General features: G+C 49.4%; 1 protein-coding gene across 1 annotated transcript in view; it reads left to right on the top strand.

The window, feature by feature from the left end:
- Nucleotides 1-22500, top strand: part of SORBS1 (sorbin and SH3 domain containing 1) — a gene marked incomplete in the record, with an annotated part of 400431 nt that overhangs the window by 302546 nt on the left and 75385 nt on the right. The window contains 2 exon segments of the mRNA XM_053691869.1: nt 16871-16908; nt 19577-19731. Coding sequence (XP_053547844.1) covers nt 16871-16908; nt 19577-19731 — 193 coding nt within the window.

Below are 22500 nucleotides of genomic sequence, written 5' to 3'. Positions count from 1 at the left end.
ATACAGTATACAGTGTATCCCTTAATCCCTTAACCATATACATATATATATATAGTATATCCATTAACCCTCTATATACAGTATACAGTGTATCCCTTAACCATATATATATATATATATATATATATATATAGTATATCCATTAACCCTCTATATACAGTATACAGTGTATCCCTTAACCATATATATATATATATATATATATATATATATATATATATATATAGTATATCCATTAACCCTCTATATACAGTATACAGTGTATCCCTTAACCATATATATATATATATATATATATATATATATATAGTATATCCATTAACCCTCTATATACAGTATACAGTGTATCCCTTAACCATATATATATATATATATATATATATATATATATATATATATATATATATAGTATATCCATTAACCCTCTATATACAGTATACAGTGTATCCCTTAACCATATATATATATATATTACACAACCTTAGCACTCCCTGTAAGGTAATAATGGCCGTTGCAGAGTCTCCAAGCACACTCCAAAGAAATAACTTGCACCCGGTTTCTTCAATAAGGTTGTTACCACTTTATTCACATATTGTGGTACACTTCACACCCCAAAAATCCAAGGTTTCGGTCCTCTATCTGGGACCTTTATCAAGGATTATAAACCCATATATATATATAGCATATCCCTTAACCCTTTATATACAGTATATATATATATATATATATATATATATATATATAGCGTATCCCTTAACCCTTTATATACAGTATATATATATATATATATATATATATATATATATATATATATATAGCGTATCCGTTAACCCTTTATATACAGTATATATATATATATAGCGTATCCCTTAACCCTTTATATACAGTATATATATATATATATATATAGCGTATCCGTTAACCCTTTATATACAGTATATATATATATATATAGCGTATCCCTTAACCCTTTATATACAGTATATATATATATATATATATAGCGTATCCCTTAACCCTTTATATACAGTATATATATATATATATATATATATATATATATATATATATATATATATATAACAACATTTAAAATCAGGGGGAGGCAAAAAGTGAGTTTAAAATCCTCCACTACGCACATATATCTACAGTATAAAGTGTACCCCTTATGGCACATAGATACATAGATCCCTTAACCATATATATATATATATATATATATATATATATATATGCTGTCATATATTGATAACCAGTAGTCTCTGCTGTCAGTCTGATAACCAGTGGTGTCTGATGTCACTCTGATAACCAGTGGTGTCTGTTGTCAATCTGATAACCAGTGGTGTCTGATGTCACTCTGATAACCAGTGGTGTCTGATGTCACTCTGATAACCAGTGGTGTCTGCTGTCACTCTGATATCCAGTGGTGTCTGCTGCCAGTCTGATAACCAGTGGTGTCTGTTGTCAGTCTGATAACCAGTGGTGTCTGCTGTCAGTCTGATAACCAGTGGTGTCTGATGTCACTCTGATAACCAGTTGTGTCTGCTGTCACTCTGATAACCAGTGGTGTCTGCTGTCAGTCTGATAACCAGTGGTGTCTGCTGCCAGTCTGATAACCAGTGGTGTCTGTTGTCAGTCTGATAACCAGTGGTGTCTGTTGTCAGTCTGATAATCAGTGGTGTCTGCTGTCAGTCTGATAACCAGTGGTGTCTGCTGTCAGTCTGATAATCAGTGGTGTCTGCTGCCAGTTGATAACCAGTGGTGTCTGCTGCCAGTCTGATAATCAGTGGTGTCTGCTGCCAGTTGATAACCAGTGTTGTCTGGTGCCAGTCTGATAACCAGTGGTGTCTGTTGCCAGTCTGATAACCAGTGGTGTCTGGTGCCAGTCTGATAACCAGTGGTGTCTGGTGCCAGTCTGATAACCAGTGGTGTCTGGTGCCAGTCTGATAACCAGTGGTGTCTGGTGCCAGTCTGATAACCAGTGGTGTCTGGTGCCAGTCTGATAACCAGTGGTGTCTGGTGCCAGTCCGATAACCAGTGGTGTCTGGTGCCAGTCTGATAACCAGTGGTGTCTGCCGTCAGTCTGATAACCAGTGGTGTCTGCCGTCAGTCTGCTAACCAGTGGTGTCTGGTGCCAGTCTGATAATCAGTGGTGTCTGCTGTCAGTCTGATAACCAGTGGTGTCTGCTGTCACTCTGATAACCAGTGGTGTCTGCTGTCATAGTGATAACCAGTGGTGCCTGCTGTCACTCTGATAACCAGTGGTCTCTGAAGTCACTCTGATAACCAGTGGTGTCTGCTGTCACTCTGATAACCAGTGGTGTCTGCTGTCAGTCTGATAACCAGTGGTGTCTGCTGTCAGTCTGATAACCAGTGGTGTCTGCTATCAGTCTGATAACCAGTGGTTTCTGCTGCCAGTCTGATAACCAGTGGTGCCTGCTGTCACTCTGATAACCGGTGGTGTCTGCTGTCACTCTGATAACCAGTGGTGTCTGCTGTCACTCTGATAACCAGTGGTGTCTGCTGTCAGTCTGATAACCAGTGGTGTCTGATGTCACTCTGATAACCAGTGGTGTCTGATGTCACTCTGATAACCAGTGGTGTCTGATGTCACTCTGATAACCAGTGGTGTCTGATGTCACTCTGATAACCAGTGGTGTCTGCTGTCACTCTGATAACCAGTGGTGTCTGCTGCCAGTCTGATAACCAGTGGTGTCTGCTGTCAGTCTGATAACCAGTGGTGTCTGCTGTCAGTCTGATAATCAGTGGTGTCTGCTGCCAGTCTGATAACCAGTGGTGTCTGCTGTCAGTCTGATAACCAGTGGTGTCTTGTGCCAGTCTGATAACCAGTGGTGTCTGCTGTCAGTCTTATAACCAGTGGTGTCTGCTCTCAGTCTGCTAACCAGTGGTGTCTGCTTTCACTCTGATAACCAGTGGTGTCTGCTGTCAGTCTTGATAACCAGTGGTGTCAGCTGTCAGTCTGATAACCAGTGGTGTCTGGTGGCAGTCTGATAACCAGTGGTGTCTGCTGTCAGTCTGATAACCAGTGGTGTCTGCTGTCAGTCTGATAACCAGTGGTGTCTGCTATCAGTCTGATAACCAGTGGTGTCTGCTGTCACTCTGATAACCAGTGGTGTCTGCTGTCAGTCTGATAACCAGTGGTGTCTGTTGTCAGTCTGATAACCAGTGGTGTCTGTTGTCAGTCTGATAACCAGTGGTGTCTGCTGCCAGTCTGATAATCAGTGGTGTCTGCTGCCAGTCTGATAACCAGTGGTGTCTGGTGCTAGTCTGATAACCAGTGGTGTCTGCTGTCAGTCTGATAACCAGTGGTGTCTGGTGCCAGTCTGATAACCAGTGGTGTCTGCTGTCAGTCTGATAACCAGTGGTGTCTGCTGTCAGTCTGATAACCAGTGGTGTCTGCTATCAGTCTGATAACCAGTGGTGTCTGCTGTCAGTCTGATAACCAGTAGTCTCTGCTGTCAGTCGGATAACCAGTGGTGTCTGCTGCCAGTCTGATAACCAGTGGTGTCTGCTGTCAGTCTGATAACCAGTGGTGTCTGCTTTCACTCTGATAACCAGTGGTGTCTGCTTTCACTCTGATAACCAGTGGTGTCTGGTGCCAGTCTGATAACCAGTGGTGTCTGCTGTCAGTCTGATAACCAGTGGTGTCTTGTGCCAGTCTGATAACCAGTGGTGTCTGTTGTCAGTCTTATAACCAGTGGTGTCTGCTCTCAGTCTGATAACCAGTGGTGTCTGCTTTCACTCTGATAACCAGTGGTGTCTGCTGTCAGTCTTGATAACCAGTGGTGTCAGCTGTCAGTCTGATAACCAGTGGTGTCTGCTGTCAGTCTGATAACCAGTGGTGTCTGCTGTCAGTCTGATAATCAGTGGTGTCTGCTGCCAGTCTGATAACCAGTGGTGTCTGCTGCCAGTCTGATAACCAATGGTGTCTGCTGTCAGTCTGATAACCAGTGGTCTCTGATATCAATCTGATAACCAGTGGTGTCTGTTGTCAGTCTGATAACCAGTGGTGTCTGTTGTCAGTCTGATAACCAGTGGTGTCTGCTGTCAGTCTGATAATCAGTGGTGTCTGCTGCCAGTCTGATAACCAGTGGTGTCTGGTGCTAGTCTGATAACCAGTGGTGTCTGCTGTCAGTCTGATAACCAGTGGTGTCTGGTGCCAGTCTGATAACCAGTGGTGTCTGCTGTCAGTCTGATAATCAGTGGTGTCTGCTGCCAGTCTGATAACCAGTGGTGTCTGGTGCTAGTCTGATAACCAGTGGCGTCTGCTGTCAGTCTGATAACCAGTGGTGTCTGGTGCCAGTCTGATAACCAGTGGTGTCTGCTGTCAGTCTGATAACCAGTGGTGTCTGCTGTCAGTCTGATAACCAGTGGTGTCTGCTGCCAGTCTGATAACCAGTGGTGTCTGCTGTCAGTCTGATAATCAGTGGTGTCTGCTGTCAGTCTGATAACCAGTGGTGTCTGCTATCAGTCTGATAACCAGTGGTGTCTGCTGTCAGTCTGATAACCAGTGGTGTCTGCTGTCAGTCTGATAACCAGTGGTGTCTGCTTTCACTCTGATAACCAGTGGTGTCTGCTTTCACTCTGATAACCAGTGGTGTCTGCTGCCAGTCTGATAACCAGTGGTGTCTGGTGTCAGTCTGATAACCAGTGGTGTCTGGTGCCAGTCTGATAACCAGTGGTGTCTGGTGCCAGTCTGATAACCAGTGGTGTCTGCTGTCAGTCTGATAACCAGTGGTGTCTGCTTTCACTCTGATAACCAGTGGTGTCTGCTTTCACTCTGATAACCAGTGGTGTCTGCTGCCAGTCTGATAACCAGTGGTGTCTGGTGTCAGTCTGATAACCAGTGGTGTCTGCTGTCAGTCTGATAACCAGTGGTGTCTTGTGCCAGTCTGATAACCAGTGGTGTCTGCTGTCAGTCTTATAACCAGTGGTGTCTGCTCTCAGTCTGATAACCAGTGGTGTCTGCTGTCAGTCTGATAACCAGTGGTGTCTGCTTTCACTCTGATAACCAGTGGTGTCTGCTGTCAGTCTTGATAACCAGTGGTGTCAGCTGTCAGTCTGATAACCAGTGGTGTCTCCTGTCAGTCTGATAACCAGTGGTGTCTGCTGTCAGTCTGATAATCAGTGGTGTCTGCTGCCAGTCTGATAACCAGTGGTGTCTGCTGCCAGTCTGATAACCAGTGGTGTCTGCTGTCAGTCTGATAACCAGTGGTGTCTGCTGCCAGTCTGATAACCAGTGGTGTCTGCTGTCAGTCTGATAACCAGTGGTGTCTGCTTTCACTCTGATAACCAGTGGTGTCTGGTGCCAGTCTGATAACCAGTGGTGTCTGCTGTCAGTCTGATAACCAGTGGTGTCTTCTGCCAGTCTGATAACCAGTGGTGTCTGCTGTCATTCTGATAACCAGTGGTGTCTGTTGTCACTCTGATAACCAGTGGTGTCTGCTGTCACTCTGATAACCAGTGGTGTCTGCTTTCACTCTGATAACCAGTGGTGTCTGCTTTCACTCTGATAACCAGTGGTGTCTGCTGCCAGTCTGATAACCAGTGGTGTCTGGTGTCAGTCTGATAACCAGTGGTGTCTGGTGCCAGTCTGATAACCAGTGGTGTCTGGTGCCAGTCTGATAACCAGTGGTGTCTGCTGTCAGTCTGATAACCAGTGGTGTCTGCTTTCACTCTGATAACCAGTGGTGTCTGCTTTCACTCTGATAACCAGTGGTGTCTGGTGCCAGTCTGATAACCAGTGGTGTCTGGTGCCAGTCTGATAACCAGTGGTGTCTGCTGTCAGTCTGATAACCAGTGGTGTCTTGTGCCAGTCTGATAACCAGTGGTGTCTGCTGTCAGTCTTATAACCAGTGGTGTCTGCTGTCAGTCTGATAACCAGTGGTGTCTGCTGTCAGTCTGATAACCAGTGGTGTCTGCTTTCACTCTGATAACCAGTGGTGTCTGCTGTCAGTCTTGATAACCAGTGGTGTCAGCTGTCAGTCTGATAACCAGTGGTGTCTCCTGTCAGTCTGATAACCAGTGGTGTCTGCTGTCAGTCTGATAATCAGTGGTGTCTGCTGCCAGTCTGATAACCAGTGGTGTCTGCTGCCAGTCTGATAACCAGTGGTGTCTGCTGTCAGTCTGATAACCAGTGGTGTCTGCTGCCAGTCTGATAACCAGTGGTGTCTGCTGTCAGTCTGATAACCAGTGGTGTCTGCTTTCACTCTGATAACCAGTGGTGTCTGGTGCCAGTCTGATAACCAGTGGTGTCTGCTGTCAGTCTGATAACCAGTGGTGTCTTCTGCCAGTCTGATAACCAGTGGTGTCTGCTGTCATTCTGATAACCAGTGGTGTCTGTTGTCACTCTGATAACCAGTGGTGTCTGCTGTCACTCTGATAACCAGTGGTGTCTGCTGTCACTCTGATAACCAGTGGTGTCTGCTGTCACTCTGATAACCAGTGGTGTCTGCTGTCACTCTGATAACCAGTGGTGTCTACTGTCAGTCTGATAACCAGTGGTGTCTGCTGTCACTCTGATAACCAGTGGTGTCTGGTGCCAGTCTGATAACCAGTGGTGTCTGGTGCCAGTCCGATAACCATTGGTGTCTGGTGCCAGTCTGATAACCAGTGGTGTCTGCCGTCAGTCTGATAACCAGTGGTGTCTGCCGTCAGTCTGATAACCAGTGGTGTCTGCCGTCAGTCTGCTAACCAGTGGTGTCTGGTGCCAGTCTGATAATCAGTGGTGTCTGCTGCCAGTCTGATAACCAGTGGTGTCTGCTGTCACTCTGATAACCAGTGGTGTCTGCTGTCATAGTGATAACCAGTGGTGCCTGCTGTCACTCTGATAACCAGTGGTCTCTGAAGTCACTCTGATAACCAGTGGTGTCTGCTGTCACTCTGATAACCAGTGGTGTCTGCTGTCACTCTGATAACCAGTGGTGTCTGCTGTCAGTCTGATAACCAGTGGTGTCTGCTGTCAGTCTGATAACCAGTGGTGTCTGCTATCAGTCTGATAACCAGTGGTTTCTGCTGCCAGTCTGATAACCAGTGGTGCCTGCTGTCACTCTGATAACCGGTGGTGTCTGCTGTCACTCTGATAACCAGTGGTGTCTGCTGTCACTCTGATAACCAGTGGTGTCTGCTGTCAGTCTGATAACCAGTGGTGTCTGATGTCACTCTGATAACCAGTGGTGTCTGATGTCACTCTGATAACCAGTGGTGTCTGATGTCACTCTGATAACCAGTGGTGTCTGATGTCACTCTGATAACCAGTGGTGTCTGCTGTCACTCTGATAACCAGTGGTGTCTGCTGCCAGTCTGATAACCAGTGGTGTCTGCTGTCAGTCTGATAACCAGTGGTGTCTGCTGTCAGTCTGATAATCAGTGGTGTCTGCTGCCAGTCTGATAACCAGTGGTGTCTGCTGTCAGTCTGATAACCAGTGGTGTCTTGTGCCAGTCTGATAACCAGTGGTGTCTGCTGTCAGTCTTATAACCAGTGGTGTCTGCTCTCAGTCTGCTAACCAGTGGTGTCTGCTTTCACTCTGATAACCAGTGGTGTCTGCTGTCAGTCTTGATAACCAGTGGTGTCAGCTGTCAGTCTGATAACCAGTGGTGTCTGGTGGCAGTCTGATAACCAGTGGTGTCTGCTGTCAGTCTGATAACCAGTGGTGTCTGCTGTCAGTCTGATAACCAGTGGTGTCTGGTGCCAGTCTGATAACCAGTGGTGTCTGCTGTCACTCTGATAACCAGTGGTGTCTGCTGTCAGTCTGATAACCAGTGGTGTCTGTTGTCAGTCTGATAACCAGTGGTGTCTGTTGTCAGTCTGATAACCAGTGGTGTCTGCTGCCAGTCTGATAATCAGTGGTGTCTGCTGCCAGTCTGATAACCAGTGGTGTCTGGTGCTAGTCTGATAACCAGTGGTGTCTGCTGTCAGTCTGATAACCAGTGGTGTCTGGTGCCAGTCTGATAACCAGTGGTGTCTGCTGTCAGTCTGATAACCAGTGGTGTCTGCTGTCAGTCTGATAACCAGTGGTGTCTGCTATCAGTCTGATAACCAGTGGTGTCTGCTGTCAGTCTGATAACCAGTAGTCTCTGCTGTCAGTCGGATAACCAGTGGTGTCTGCTGCCAGTCTGATAACCAGTGGTGTCTGCTGTCAGTCTGATAACCAGTGGTGTCTGCTTTCACTCTGATAACCAGTGGTGTCTGCTTTCACTCTGATAACCAGCGGTGTCTGGTGCCAGTCTGATAACCAGTGGTGTCTGCTGTCAGTCTGATAACCAGTGGTGTCTTGTGCCAGTCTGATAACCAGTGGTGTCTGTTGTCAGTCTTATAACCAGTGGTGTCTGCTCTCAGTCTGATAACCAGTGGTGTCTGCTTTCACTCTGATAACCAGTGGTGTCTGCTGTCAGTCTTGATAACCAGTGGTGTCAGCTGTCAGTCTGATAACCAGTGGTGTCTGCTGTCAGTCTGATAACCAGTGGTGTCTGCTGTCAGTCTGATAATCAGTGGTGTCTGCTGCCAGTCTGATAACCAGTGGTGTCTGCTGCCAGTCTGATAACCAATGGTGTCTGCTGTCAGTCTGATAACCAGTGGTCTCTGATATCAATCTGATAACCAGTGGTGTCTGTTGTCAGTCTGATAACCAGTGGTGTCTGTTGTCAGTCTGATAACCAGTGGTGTCTGCTGTCAGTCTGATAATCAGTGGTGTCTGCTGCCAGTCTGATAACCAGTGGTGTCTGGTGCTAGTCTGATAACCAGTGGTGTCTGCTGTCAGTCTGATAACCAGTGGTGTCTGGTGCCAGTCTGATAACCAGTGGTGTCTGCTGTCAGTCTGATAATCAGTGGTGTCTGCTGCCAGTCTGATAACCAGTGGTGTCTGGTGCTAGTCTGATAACCAGTGGCGTCTGCTGTCAGTCTGATAACCAGTGGTGTCTGATGCCAGTCTGATAACCAGTGGTGTCTGCTGTCAGTCTGATAACCAGTGGTGTCTGCTGTCAGTCTGATAACCAGTGGTGTCTGCTGCCAGTCTGATAACCAGTGGTGTCTGCTGCCAGTCTGATAACCAGTGGTGTCTGCTGTCAGTCTGATAATCAGTGGTGTCTGCTGTCAGTCTGATAACCAGTGGTGTCTGCTATCAGTCTGATAACCAGTGGTGTCTGCTGTCAGTCTGATAACCAGTGGTGTCTGCTGTCAGTCTGATAACCAGTGGTGTCTGCTTTCACTCTGATAACCAGTGGTGTCTGCTTTCACTCTGATAACCAGTGGTGTCTGCTGCCAGTCTGATAACCAGTGGTGTCTGGTGTCAGTCTGATAACCAGTGGTGTCTGGTGCCAGTCTGATAACCAGTGGTGTCTGGTGCCAGTCTGATAACCAGTGGTGTCTGTTGTCAGTCTGATAACCAGTGGTGTCTGTTGTCAGTCTGATAACCAGTGGTGTCTGCTGTCAGTCTGATAATCAGTGGTGTCTGCTGTCAGTCTGATAATCAGTGGTGTCTGCTGCCAGTCTGATAACCAGTGGTGTCTGGTGCTAGTCTGATAACCAGTGGTGTCTGCTGTCAGTCTGATAACCAGTGGTGTCTGCTTTCACTCTGATAACCAGTGGTGTCTGCTGCCAGTCTGATAACCAGTGGTGTCTGGTGTCAGTCTGATAACCAGTGGTGTCTGGTGCCAGTCTGATAACCAGTGGTGTCTGGTGCCAGTCTGATAACCAGTGGTGTCTGCTGTCAGTCTGATAACCAGTGGTGTCTGCTTTCACTCTGATAACCAGTGGTGTCTGCTTTCACTCTGATAACCAGTGGTGTCTGGTGCCAGTCTGATAACCAGTGGTGTCTGGTGCCAGTCTGATAACCAGTGGTGTCTGCTGTCAGTCTGATAACCAGTGGTGTCTTGTGCCAGTCTGATAACCAGTGGTGTCTGCTGTCAGTCTTATAACCAGTGGTGTCTGCTCTCAGTCTGATAACCAGTGGTGTCTGCTGTCAGTCTGATAACCAGTGGTGTCTGCTTTCACTCTGATAACCAGTGGTGTCTGCTGTCAGTCTTGATAACCAGTGGTGTCAGCTGTCAGTCTGATAACCAGTGGTGTCTCCTGTCAGTCTGATAACCAGTGGTGTCTGCTGTCAGTCTGATAATCAGTGGTGTCTGCTGCCAGTCTGATAACCAGTGGTGTCTGCTGCCAGTCTGATAACCAGTGGTGTCTGCTGTCAGTCTGATAACCAGTGGTGTCTGCTGCCAGTCTGATAACCAGTGGTGTCTGCTGTCAGTCTGATAACCAGTGGTGTCTGCTTTCACTCTGATAACCAGTGGTGTCTGGTGCCAGTCTGATAACCAGTGGTGTCTGCTGTCAGTCTGATAACCAGTGGTGTCTTCTGCCAGTCTGATAACCAGTGGTGTCTGCTGTCATTCTGATAACCAGTGGTGTCTGTTGTCACTCTGATAACCAGTGGTGTCTGCTGTCACTCTGATAACCAGTGGTGTCTGCTGTCACTCTGATAACCAGTGGTGTCTGCTGTCACTCTGATAACCAGTGGTGTCTGCTGTCACTCTGATAACCAGTGGTGTCTACTGTCAGTCTGATAACCAGTGGTGTCTGCTGTCACTCTGATAACCAGTGGTGTCTGCTGTCAGTCTGATAACCAGTGGTGTCTGCTGCCAGTCTGATAACCAGTGGTGTCTGTTGTCAGTCTGATAACCAGTGGTGTCTGTTGTCAGTCTGATAACCAGTGGTGTCTGCTGTCAGTCTGATAACCAGTGGTGTCTGCTGTCAGTCTGATAACCAGTAGTGTCTGCTGTCAGTCTGATAACCAGTGGTGTCTGTTGTCAGTCTGATAACCAGTGGTGTCTGCTGCCAGTTGATAACCAGTGGTGTCTGGTGCCAGTCTGATAACCAGTGGTGTCTGTTGCCAGTCTGATAACCAGTGGTGTCTGTTGCAAGTCTGATAACCAGTGGTGTCTGGTGCCAGTCTGATAACCAGTGGTGTCTGGTGCCAGTCTGATAACCAGTGGTGTCTGGTGCCAATCTGATAACCAGTGGTGTCTGGTGCCAGTCTGATAACCAGTGGTGTCTGGTGCCAGTCTGATAACCAGTGGTGTCTGGTGCCAGTCCGATAACCAGTGGTGTCTGGTGCCAGTCCGATAACCAGTGGTGTCTGCCGTCAGTCTGATAACCAGTGGTGTCTGCCGTCAGTCTGATAACCAGTGGTGTCTGGTGCCAGTCTGATAATCAGTGGTTTCTGCTGCCAGTCTGATAACCAGTGGTGTCTGCTGTCACTCTGATAACCAGTGGTGTCTGCTGTCATTCTGATAACCAGTGGTGTCTGCTGTCACTCTGATAACCAGTGGTGTCTGCTGTCACTCTGATAACCAGTGGTGTCTGCTGTCACTCTGATAACCAGTGGTGTCTGATGTCACTCTGATAACCAGTGGTGTCTGATGTCACTCTGATAACCAGTGGTGTCTGATGTCACTCTGATAACCAGTGGTGTCTGCTGTCACTCTGATAACCAGTGGTGTCTGCTGCCAGTCTGATAACCAGTGGTGTCTGCTGCCAGTCTGATAACCAGTGGTGTCTGCTGTCAGTCTGATAATCAGTGGTGTCTGCTGCCAGTCTGATAACCAGTGGTGTCTGGTGCTAGTCTGATAACCAGTGGCGTCTGCTGTCAGTCTGATAACCAGTGGTGTCTGGTGCCAGTCTGATAACCAGTGGTGTCTGCTGTCAGTCTGATAACCAGTGGTGTCTGCTGTCAGTCTGATAACCAGTGGTGTCTGCTATCAGTCTGATAACCAGTGGTGTCTGCTGTCAGTCTGATAACCAGTAGTCTCTGCTGTCAGTCGGATAACCAGTGGTGTCTGCTGCCAGTCTGATAACCAGTGGTGTCTGCTGTCAGTCTGATAATCAGTGGTGTCTGGTGCCAGTCTGATAACCAGTGGTGTCTGCTGTCAGTCTGATAACCAGTGGTGTCTGCTGTCAGTCTGATAACCAGTGGTGTCTGCTATCAGTCTGATAACCAGTGGTGTCTGCTGTCAGTCTGATAACCAGTGGTGTCTGCTGTCAGTCTGATAACCAGTAGTCTCTGCTGTCAGTCGGATAACCAGTGGTGTCTGCTGCCAGTCTGATAACCAGTGGTGTCTGCTGTCAGTCTGATAATCAGTGGTGTCTGCTGCCAGTCTGATAACCAGTGGTGTCTGCTGCCAGTCTGATAACCAGTGGTGTCTGCTGTCAGTCTGATAACCAGTGGTGTATGTTGTCAGTCTGATAACCAGTGGTGTCTGCTGTCAGTCTGATAATCAGTGGTGTCTGCTGCCAGTCTGATAACCCGTGGTGTCTGGTGCTAGTCTGATAACCAGTGGCGTCTGCTGTCAGTCTGATAACCAGTGGTGTCTGGTGCCAGTCTGATAACCAGTGGTGTCTGCTGTCAGTCTGATAACCAGTGGTGTCTGCTGTCAGTCTGATAACCAGTGGTGTCTGCTGCCAGTCTGATAACCAGTGGTGTCTGCTGTCAGTCTGATAATCAGTGGTGTCTGCTGTCAGTCTGATAACCAGTGGTGTCTGCTATCAGTCTGATAACCAGTGGTGTCTGCTGTCAGTCTGATAACCAGTGGTGTCTGCTGTCAGTCTGATAACCAGTGGTGTCTGCTTTCACTCTGATAACCAGTGGTGTCTGCTTTCACTCTGATAACCAGTGGTGTCTGCTGCCAGTCTGATAACCAGTGGTGTCTGGTGTCAGTCTGATAACCAGTGGTGTCTGGTGCCAGTCTGATAACCAGTGGTGTCTGGTGCCAGTCTGATAACCAGTGGTGTCTGCTGTCAGTCTGATAACCAGTGGCGTCTGCTTTCACTCTGATAACCAGTGGTGTCTGCTTTCACTCTGATAACCAGTGGTGTCTGGTGCCAGTCTGATAACCAGTGGTGTCTGGTGCCAGTCTGATAACCAGTGGTGTCTGCTGTCAGTCTGATAACCAGTGGTGTCTTGTGCCAGTCTGATAACCAGTGGTGTCTGCTGTCAGTCTTATAACCAGTGGTGTCTGCTCTCAGTCTGATAACCAGTGGTGTCTGCTGTCAGTCTGATAACCAGTGGTGTCTGCTTTCACTCTGATAACCAGTGGTGTCTGCTGTCAGTCTTGATAACCAGTGGTGTCAGCTGTCAGTCTGATAACCAGTGGTGTCTCCTGTCAGTCTGATAACCAGTGGTGTCTGCTGTCAGTCTGATAATCAGTGGTGTCTGCTGCCAGTCTGATAACCAGTGGTGTCTGCTGCCAGTCTGATAACCAGTGGTGTCTGCTGTCAGTCTGATAACCAGTGGTGTCTGTTGTCAGTCTGATAACCAGTGGTGTCTGTTGTCAGTCTGATAACCAGTGGTGTCTGCTGTCAGTCTGATAACCAGTGGTGTCTGGTGCCAGTCTGATAACCAGTGGTGTCTGGTGCTAGTCTGATAACCAGTGGTGTCTGCTGTCAGTCTGATAACCAGTGGTGTCTGGTGCCAGTCTGATAACCAGTGGTGTCTGCTGTCAGTCTGATAACCAGTGGTGTCTGCTGTCAGTCTGATAACCAGTGGTGTCTGCTATCAGTCTGATAACCAGTGGTGTCTGCTGTCAGTCTGATAACCAGTAGTCTCTGCTGTCAGTCGGATAACCAGTGGTGTCTGCTGCCAGTCTGATAACCAGTGGTGTCTTCTGTCAGTCTGATAACCAGTGGTGTCTGCTTTCACTCTGATAACCAGTGGTGTCTGCTTTCACTCTGATAACCAGTGGTGTCTGGTGCCAGTCTGATAACCAGTGGTGTCTGCTGTCAGTCTGATAACCAGTGGTGTCTTGTGCCAGTCTGATAACCAGTGGTGTCTGCTGTCAGTCTTATAACCAGTGGTGTCTGCTGTCAGTCTGATAACCAGTGGTGTCTGCTGTCAGTCTGATAACCAGTGGTGTCTGCTGTCAGTCTGATAACCAGTGGTGTCTGCTTTCACTCTGATAACCAGTGGTGTCTGCTTTCACTCTGATAACCAGTGGTGTCTGCTGTCAGTCTTGATAACCAGTGGTGTCAGCTGTCAGTCTGATAACCAGTGGTGTCTCCTGTCAGTCTGATAACCAGTGGTGTCTGCTGTCACTCTGATAACCAGTGGTGTCTGCTGCTAGTCTGATAACCAGTGGTGTCTGCTGTCAGTCTGATAACCAGTGGCGTCTGCTGTCAGTCTGATAACCAGTGGTGTCTGGTGCCAGTCTGATAACCAGTGGTGTCTGCTGTCAGTCTGATAACCAGTGGTGTCTGCTGTCAGTCTCATAACCAGTGGTGTCTGCTGCCAGTCTGATAACCAGTGGTGTCTGCTGTCAGTCTGATAACCAGTGGTGTCTGTTGTCAGTCTGATAACCAGTGGTGTCTGTTGTCAGTCTGATAACCAGTGGTGTCTGCTGTCAGTCTGATAATCAGTGGTGTCTGCTGCCAGTCTGATAACCAGTGGTGTCTGGTGCTAGTCTGATAACCAGTGGTGTCTGGTGCTAGTCTGATAACCAGTGGTGTCTGCTGTCAGTCTGATAACCAGTGGTGTCTGGTGCCAGTCTGATAACCAGTGGTGTCTGCTGTCAGTCTGATAACCAGTGGTGTCTGCTGTCAGTCTGATAACCAGTGGTGTCTGCTATCAGTCTGATAACCAGTGGTGTCTGCTGTCAGTCTGATAACCAGTAGTCTCTGCTGTCAGTCGGATAACCAGTGGTGTCTGCTGCCAGTCTGATAACCAGTGGTGTCTGCTGTCAGTCTGATAACCAGTGGTGTCTGCTTTCACTCTGATAACCAGTGGTGTCTGGTTCCAGTCTGATAACCAGTGGTGTCTGCTGTCATTCTGATAACCAGTGGTGTCTGCTGTCACTCTGATAACCAGTGGTGTCTGCTGTCACTCTGATAACCAGTGGTGTCTGCTGTCAGTCTGATAACCAGTGGTGTCTGCTGTCACTCTGATAACCAGTGGTGTCTGCTGTCAGTCTGATAACCAGTGGTGTCTGCTGTCACTCTGATAACCAGTGGTGTCTACTGTCACTCTGATAGCCAGTGATGTCTGCTGTCACTCTGATAACCAGTGATGTCTGCTGTCAGTCTGATAACCAGTGGTGTCTGCTGTCACTCTGATAACCAGTGGTCTCTGATGTCAGTCTGATAACCAGTGGTGTCTGCTGTCAGTCTGATAACCAGTGGTGTCTGCTGTCAGTCTGATAATCAGTGGTGTAGGCTGTCAGTCTGATAATCAGTGGTGTCTGCTGCCAGTCTGATAACCAGTGGTGTCTGGTGCCAGTCTGATACCCAGTGGTGTCTGGTGCCAGTCTGATAACCAGTGGTGTCTGGTGCCAGTCTGATAACCAGTGGTGGCTGGTGCCAGTCTGATAACCAGTAGTGTCTGGTGCCAGTCTGATAACCAGTGGTGTCTGCCGTCAGTCTGATAACCAGTGGTGTCTGCCGTCAGTCTGATAACCAGTGGTGTCTGGTGCCAGTCTGATAACCAGTGGTGTCTGGTGCCAGTCTGATAACCAGTGGTGTCTGGTGCCAGTCTGATAACCAGTGGTGTCTGCCGTCAGTCTGATAACCAGTGGTGTCTGCCGTCAGTCTGATAACCAGTGGTGTCTGCTGCCAGTCTGATAACCAGTGGTGTCTGCTGTCACTCTGATAACCAGTGGTCTCTGATGTCACTCTGATAACCAGTGGTGTCTGCTGTCACTCTGATAACCAGTGGTCTCTGATGTCACTCTGATAACCAGTGGTGTCTGCTGTCAGTCTGATAACCAGTGGTCTCTGATGTCACTCTGATAACCAGTGGTCTCTGATGTCACTCTGATAACCAGTGGTGTCTGCTGTCAGTCTGATAACCAGTGGTGTCTGCTGTCAGTCTGATAACTAGTTGTGTCTGCTGTCAGTCTGATAACCAGTGGTGTCTGCTGTCAGTCTGATAACCAGTGGTGTCTGGTGGCAGTCTGATAACCAGTGGTGTCTGCTGTCAGTCTGATAACCAGTGGTGTCTGGTGGCAGTCTGATAACCAATGGTGTCTGCTGTCAATCTGATAACCAGTGGTGTCTGCTGTCAGTCTGTTAACCAGTGGTGTCTGCTGTCAGTCTGATAACCAGTGGTGTCTGCTTTCAGTCTGATAATCAGTGGTGTCTGCTGCCAGTCTGATAACCAGTGGTGTCTGCTGTCACTCTGATAACCAGTGGTGTCTGCTGTCACTCTGATAACCAGTGGTGTCTGCTGTCACTCTGATAACCAGTGGTGTCTGCTGTCACTCTGATAACCAGTGGTGTCTGCTGTCAGTCTGATAACCAGTGGTGTCTGCTGTCAGTCTGATAACCAGTGGTGTCTGCTTTCAGTCTGATAACCAGTGGTGTCTGCTGTCAGTCTGATAACCAGTGGTGTCTGCTGTCAGTCTGATAACCAGTGGTGTCTGCTGTCAGTCTGATAACCAGTGGTGTCTGCTGTCACTCTGATAACCAGTGGTGTCTGGTGTCAGTCTGATAACCAATGGTGTCTGCTGTCAGTCTGATAACCAGTGGTGTCTGCTGCCAGTCTGATAACCAGTGGTGTCTGCTGTCAGTCTGATAACCAGTGGTGTCTGCTGTCACTCTGATAACAAGTGGTGTCTGCTGTCAGTCTGATAACCAGTAGTCTCTGCTGTCAGTCTGATAACCAGTGGTGTCTGCTGTCACTCTGATAACCAGTGGTGTCTGCTGTCACTCTGATAACCAGTGGTGTCTGCTGTCAGTCTGATAACCAGTGCTGTAGGGTACACGTACTCTCGTCATGTGGGGTACATAAGGGACACAGTTAAGTTGACAACCTCACATGGGTTTAGTCTGTCACAAATGTTTTACACAATGTTTTATGTTTGACTCTTGCAGAGTGCAGCTATGAGCCAGAACAACGACTTTCCTTCCTAGTAAGTTCTTTTATGTTCCTCAGACTCCTGATGTTATTAGCACTATTAATATATTAGTCCCAGCGCTGCAGTGTTACTGTACCCTGTGTGTTACTGTACCCTGTGTGTTACTGTACCATGTGTGTTACTTTACCCTGTGTGTTACTGTACCCTGTGTGTTACTGTATCTGTGTGTGTTACTGTACCCTGTGTGTTACTGTGCCCTGTGTGTTACTGTACCCTCTGTGTTACTGTACCCTCTGTGTTACTGTATCTGTGTGTTACTGTATCTGTGTGTTACTGTACCATGTGTGTTACTGTACCCTGCTGTGTGTCATTGTATCTGTGTGTGTTACTGTACCCTGTGTGTTACCGTACCCTGTGTGTTACTGTACCCTCTGTGTTACTGTATCTGTGTGTGTTACTGTACCCTTCTGTGTGTTATTGTATCTGTGTATGTTACTGTACCATGTGTGTTACTGTACCCTGCTGTGTGTTATTGTATCTGTGTGTGTTACTTTACCCTGTGTGTTACTTTACCCTGTGTGTTACTGTACTCTTTGTGTTACTGTACCCTGTGTGTTACTGTACCCTGTGTGTTACTGTACCCTCTGTGTTACTGTATCTGTGTGTGTTACTGTACCCTGTGTGTTACTGTGCCCTGTGTGTTACTGTGCCCTGTGTGTTACTGTACCCTCTGTGTTACTGTATCTGTGTGTTACTGTACCATGTGTGTTACTGTACCCTGCTGTGTGTCATTGTATCTGTGTGTGTTACTGTACCCTGTGTGTTACTGTACCCTCTGTGTTACTGTATCTGTGTGTGTTACTGTACCCTTCTGTGTGTTATTGTATCTGTGTATGTTACTGTACCATGTGTGTTACTGTACCCTGCTGTGCGTTATTGTATCTGTGTGTGTTACTTTACCCTGTGTGTTACTTTACCCTGTGTGTTACTGTACTCTTTGTGTTACTGTACCATGTGTGTTACTGTACCCTGTGTGTTAGCGTACCCTGCTGCTGTGTTAATGTATCTTTGTGTGTTACTGTACCCTGCTGCTGTGTTAATGTATCTGTGTGTGTTACTATACCATGTGTGTTGTACCCTGCTGTGTGTTGTTGTATCTGTGTGTGTTACTGTACCATGTGTGTTACTGTACCCTGCTGTGTGTTATTGTATCTGTGTGTGTTACTAGTGTGACAGTGTCAGGTGTAACTGGCAGTGCCAGGGCTGCAGTGTATGCTGTGTTACTGTACCCTGTGTGTTATTGGTGTGACAGTGTCAGGACTGCAATGTGTGCTGTGTTACTGTACCCTGTTTGTTACTGTACCCTGTGTGTTACTGGTGTGACAGTGTCAGGTCTGCAGTGTGTGCTGTGTTACTTTACCCTGTGTGTTACTGGTGTGACAGTGTCAGGTCTGCAGTGTGTGCTGTGTTACTGTACCCTGTGTGTTACTGGTGTGACAGTGTCAGGTCTGCAGTGTGTGCTGTGTTACTGTACCCTGTGTGTTACTGGTGTGACAGTGTCAGGTCTGCAGTGTGTGCTGTGTTACTGTACCCTGTGTGTTACTGGTGTGACAGTGTCAGGTCTGCAGTGTGTGCTGTGTTACTGTACCCTGTGTGTTACTGTACCCTGTGTGTTACTGGTGTGACAGTGTCAGGTCTGCAGTGTGTGCTGTGTTACTGTAACCTATGTGTTACTGGTGTGACAGTGTCAGGTCTGCAGTGTGTGCTGTGTTACTGTAACCTATGTGTTACTGGTGTGACAGTGTCAGGTCTGCAGTGTGTGCTGTGTTACTGTAACCTATGTGTTACTGGTGTGACAGTGTCAGGTCTGCAGTGTGTGCTGTGTTACTCTACCCTGTGTGTTACTGGTGTGACAGTGTCAGGTCTGCAGTGTGTGCTGTGTTACTCTACCCTGTGTGTTACTGTACCCTGCTGCTGTGTTAATGTATCTGTGTGTGTTACTGTACCATGTGTGTTACTGTACTCTGCTGTGTGTTGTATCTGTGTGTGTTACTGTACCATGTATTTTACTGCTGTGACAGTGTCAGGACTGCAATGTGTGCTGTGTTACTGTACCCTGTTTGTTACTTTACCCTGTGGGTTACTGGTGTGACAGTGTCAGGTCTGCAGTGTGTGCTGTGTTACTGTACCCTGTGTGTTACTGTACCCTGTGTGTTACTGGTGTGACAGTGTCAGGTCTGCAGTGTGTGCTGTGTTACTGTACCCTGTGTGTTACTGGTGTGACAGTGTCAGGTCTGCAGTGTGTGCTGTGTTACTGTACCCTGTGTGTTACTGTACCCTGTGTGTTACTGTACCCTGTGTGTTACTGTACCCTGTGTGTTACTGGTGTGACAGTGTCAGGTCTGCAGTGTGTGCTGTGTTACTGTACCCTGTGTGTTACTGGTGTGACAGTGTCAGGTCTGCAGTGTGTGCTGTGTTACTGTACCCTGTGTGTTACTGGTGTGACAGTGTCAGGTCTGCAGTGTGTGCTGTGTTACTGTACCCTGTGTGTTACTGTACCCTGTGTGTTGCTAGTGTGACAGTGCCAGGTGTTGCCGGCTGCACCTTTACTCACACGTGTGCAGTCTTTGCATTCCTTTGAGATTACTAAAGCAATTCAAGAACAGCTAGTAAACTTGTTACATCTGAACGCCTGGTAACTATTTTCCTTCATGTCTTCCAGCTCATACACCCACAACAGCCAGGAGGGAGGCATGGAGGTGTCAGATACTGAGAATGAGAGACAGATCTATAAAAATGTACTTGAGGGGGGAGACATCCCCATACAGGGCCTGAGCAGTATTAACCGACGCCCGTCCAGCTCTGCTTCCAACAAAGGCAAGTCTGCTAGTGAGGGCTGGGGGGGGGTACATACAAGTCTGCTAGTGAGGGCTGGGGGGGGGTACATACAAGTCTGCTAGTGAGGGCTGGGGGGGGGTACATACAAGTCTGCTAGTGAGGGCTGGGGGGGGTACATACAAGTCTGCTAGTGAGGGCTGGGGGGGGGGTACATACAAGTCTGCTAGTGAGGGCTGGGGGGGGGTACATACAAGTCTGCTAGTGAGGGCTGGGGGGGGGTACATACAAGTCTGCTAGTGAGGGCTGGGGGGGGGTACATACAAGTCTGCTAGTGAGGGCTGGGGGGGGGGTACATACAAGTCTGCTAGTGAGGGCTGGGGGGGGGGGTACATACAAGTCTGCTAGTGAGGGCTGGGGGGGGTACATACAAGTCTGCTAGTGAGGGCTGGGGGGGGGTACATACAAGTCTGCTAGTGAGGGCTGGGGGGGGTACATACAAGTCTGCTAGTGAGGGCTGGGGGGGGGGGTACATACAAGTCTGCTAGTGAGGGCTGGGGGGGGGTACATACAAGTCTGCTAGTGAGGGCTGGGGGGGGTACATACAAGTCTGCTAGTGAGGGCTGGGGGGGGTACATACAAGTCTGCTAGTGAGGGCTGGGGGGGGGGGTACATACAAGTCTGCTAGTGAGGGCTGGGGGGGGTACATACAAGTCTGCTAGTGAGGGCTGGGGGGGGGTACATACAAGTCTGCTAGTGAGGGCTGGGGGGGGGTACATACAAGTCTGCTAGTGAGGGCTGGGGGGGGGTACATACAAGTCTGCTAGTGAGGGCTGGGGGGGGGTACATACAAGTCTGCTAGTGAGGGCTGGGGGGGGGGGTACATACAAGTCTGATAGTGAGGGCTGGGGGGGGGGTACATACAAGTCTGTTAGTGAGGGCTGGGGGGGGGGTACATACAAGTCTGCTAGTGAGGGCTGGGGGGGGGGGGGGGTACATACAAGTCTGCTAGTGAGGGCTGGGGGGGGGGTACATACAAGTCTGCTAGTGAGGGCTGGGGGGGGGTACATACAAGTCTGCTAGTGAGGGCTGGGGGGGGGGGTACAGACAAGTCTGCCAGTGAGGAGGCGGGGGGGGGGGTACAGACAAGTCTGCCAGTGAGGAGGCGGGGGGGGGGGGGGTACAGACAAGTCTGCCAGTGAGGAGACTGGGGGGGGGGGGTACAGGCAAGTCTGCCAGTGAGGAGGCTGGGGGGTTGGTACAGACAAGTCTGCCAGTGAGGAGGCTGGGGGAGGTACAGACAAGTCTGCCAGTGAGGAGGCTGGGGGGGGGGGGGGGGTACAGACAAGTCTGCCAGTGAGGAGGCTGGGGGGGTACAGACAAGTCTGCCGGTGAGGAGGCTGGGGGGGGGGTGGTACAGACAAGTCTGCCAGTGAGGAGGCTGGGGGGGGTACAGACAAGTCTGCCAGTGAGGAGGATGGGGGGGTACAGACAAGTCTGCCAGAGAGGAGGCAGGGGGGGGGTACAGACAAGTCTGCCAGCGAGGAGGCTAGGGGGGGGTGGTACAGACAAGTCTGCCAGCGAGGAGGCTAGGGGGGGTGGTACAGACAAGTCTGCCAGCGAGGAGGCTGGGGGGGTGGTACAGACAAGTCTGCCAGTGAGGAGGCTAGGGGGGGTGGTACAGACAAGTCTGCCAGCGAGGAGGCTGGGGGGTTTTACAGACAAGTCTGCTAGTGAGGGCTGGGGGGTGGTACATACAAGTCTGCTAGTGAGGGCTGGGGGGTGGTACATACAAGTCTGCTAGTGAGGGCTGGGGGGGGGGGGGGGTACATACAAGTCTGCTAGTGAGGGCTGGGGGGGGGTACATACAAGTCTGCTAGTGAGGGCTGGGGGGGGGTACATACAAGTCTGCTAGTGAGGGCTGGGGGGGGGTACATACAAGTCTGTTAGTGAGGGCTGGGGGGGTTACATACAAGTCTGCTAGTGAGGGCTGGGGGGGTACATACAAGTCTGCTAGTGAGGGCTGGGGGGGGGGTACATACAAGTCTGCTAGTGAGGGCTGGGGGGGGTACATACAAGTCTGATAGTAAGGGCTGGGGGGTGGTACATACAAGTCTGCTAGTGAGGGCTGGGGGGTGGTACATACAAGTCTGCTAGTGAGGGCTGGGGAGGGTACATACAAGTCTGCTAGTAAGGGCTGGGAGGGGGGTACATACAAGTCTGCTAGTGAGGGCTGGGGGGGGGGGTACATACAAGTCTGCTAGTGAGGGCTGGGGGGGGGGGGGTTACATACAAGTCTGCTAGTGAGGGCTGGGGGGGTACATACAAGTCTGCTAGTGAGGGCTGGGGGGGGTACATACAAGTCTGCTAGTGAGGGCTGGGGGTACATACAAGTCTGCCAGTGAGGGCTGGGGGGGGTACATACAAGTCTGCTAGTGAGGGCTGGGGGTACATACAAGTCTGCCAGTGAGGAGGCTGGGGGGGGGGTGGTACAGACAAGTCTTCCAGTGAGGAGGCTGGGGGGGTGGTGGTACAGACAAGTCTGCCAGTGAGGAGGCTGGGGGGGGTGGTACAGACAAGTCTGCCAGTGAGGAGGCTGGGGGGGTGGTGGTACAGACAAGTCTGCCAGTGAGGAGGCTGGGGGGGTGGTACAGACAAGTCTGCCAGTGAGGAGGCTGGGGGGGGGGGGTGGTACAGACAAGTCTGCCAGCGAGGAGACGGGGGGGGGTACAGATAAGTCTGCCAGCGAGGAGGCTGGGGGGGGGGGTACAGACAAGTCTGCCAGTGAGGAGACTGGGGGGGGGGGGTACA

This window comes from Bombina bombina, chromosome 9 (genome assembly GCF_027579735.1).
Source record: "Bombina bombina isolate aBomBom1 chromosome 9, aBomBom1.pri, whole genome shotgun sequence".
Lineage (NCBI taxonomy): Eukaryota > Metazoa > Chordata > Amphibia > Anura > Bombinatoridae > Bombina > Bombina bombina.
Note: the sequence above shows the minus strand (reverse complement) of the source record. Positions and strands in the feature narration are given on the sequence as shown.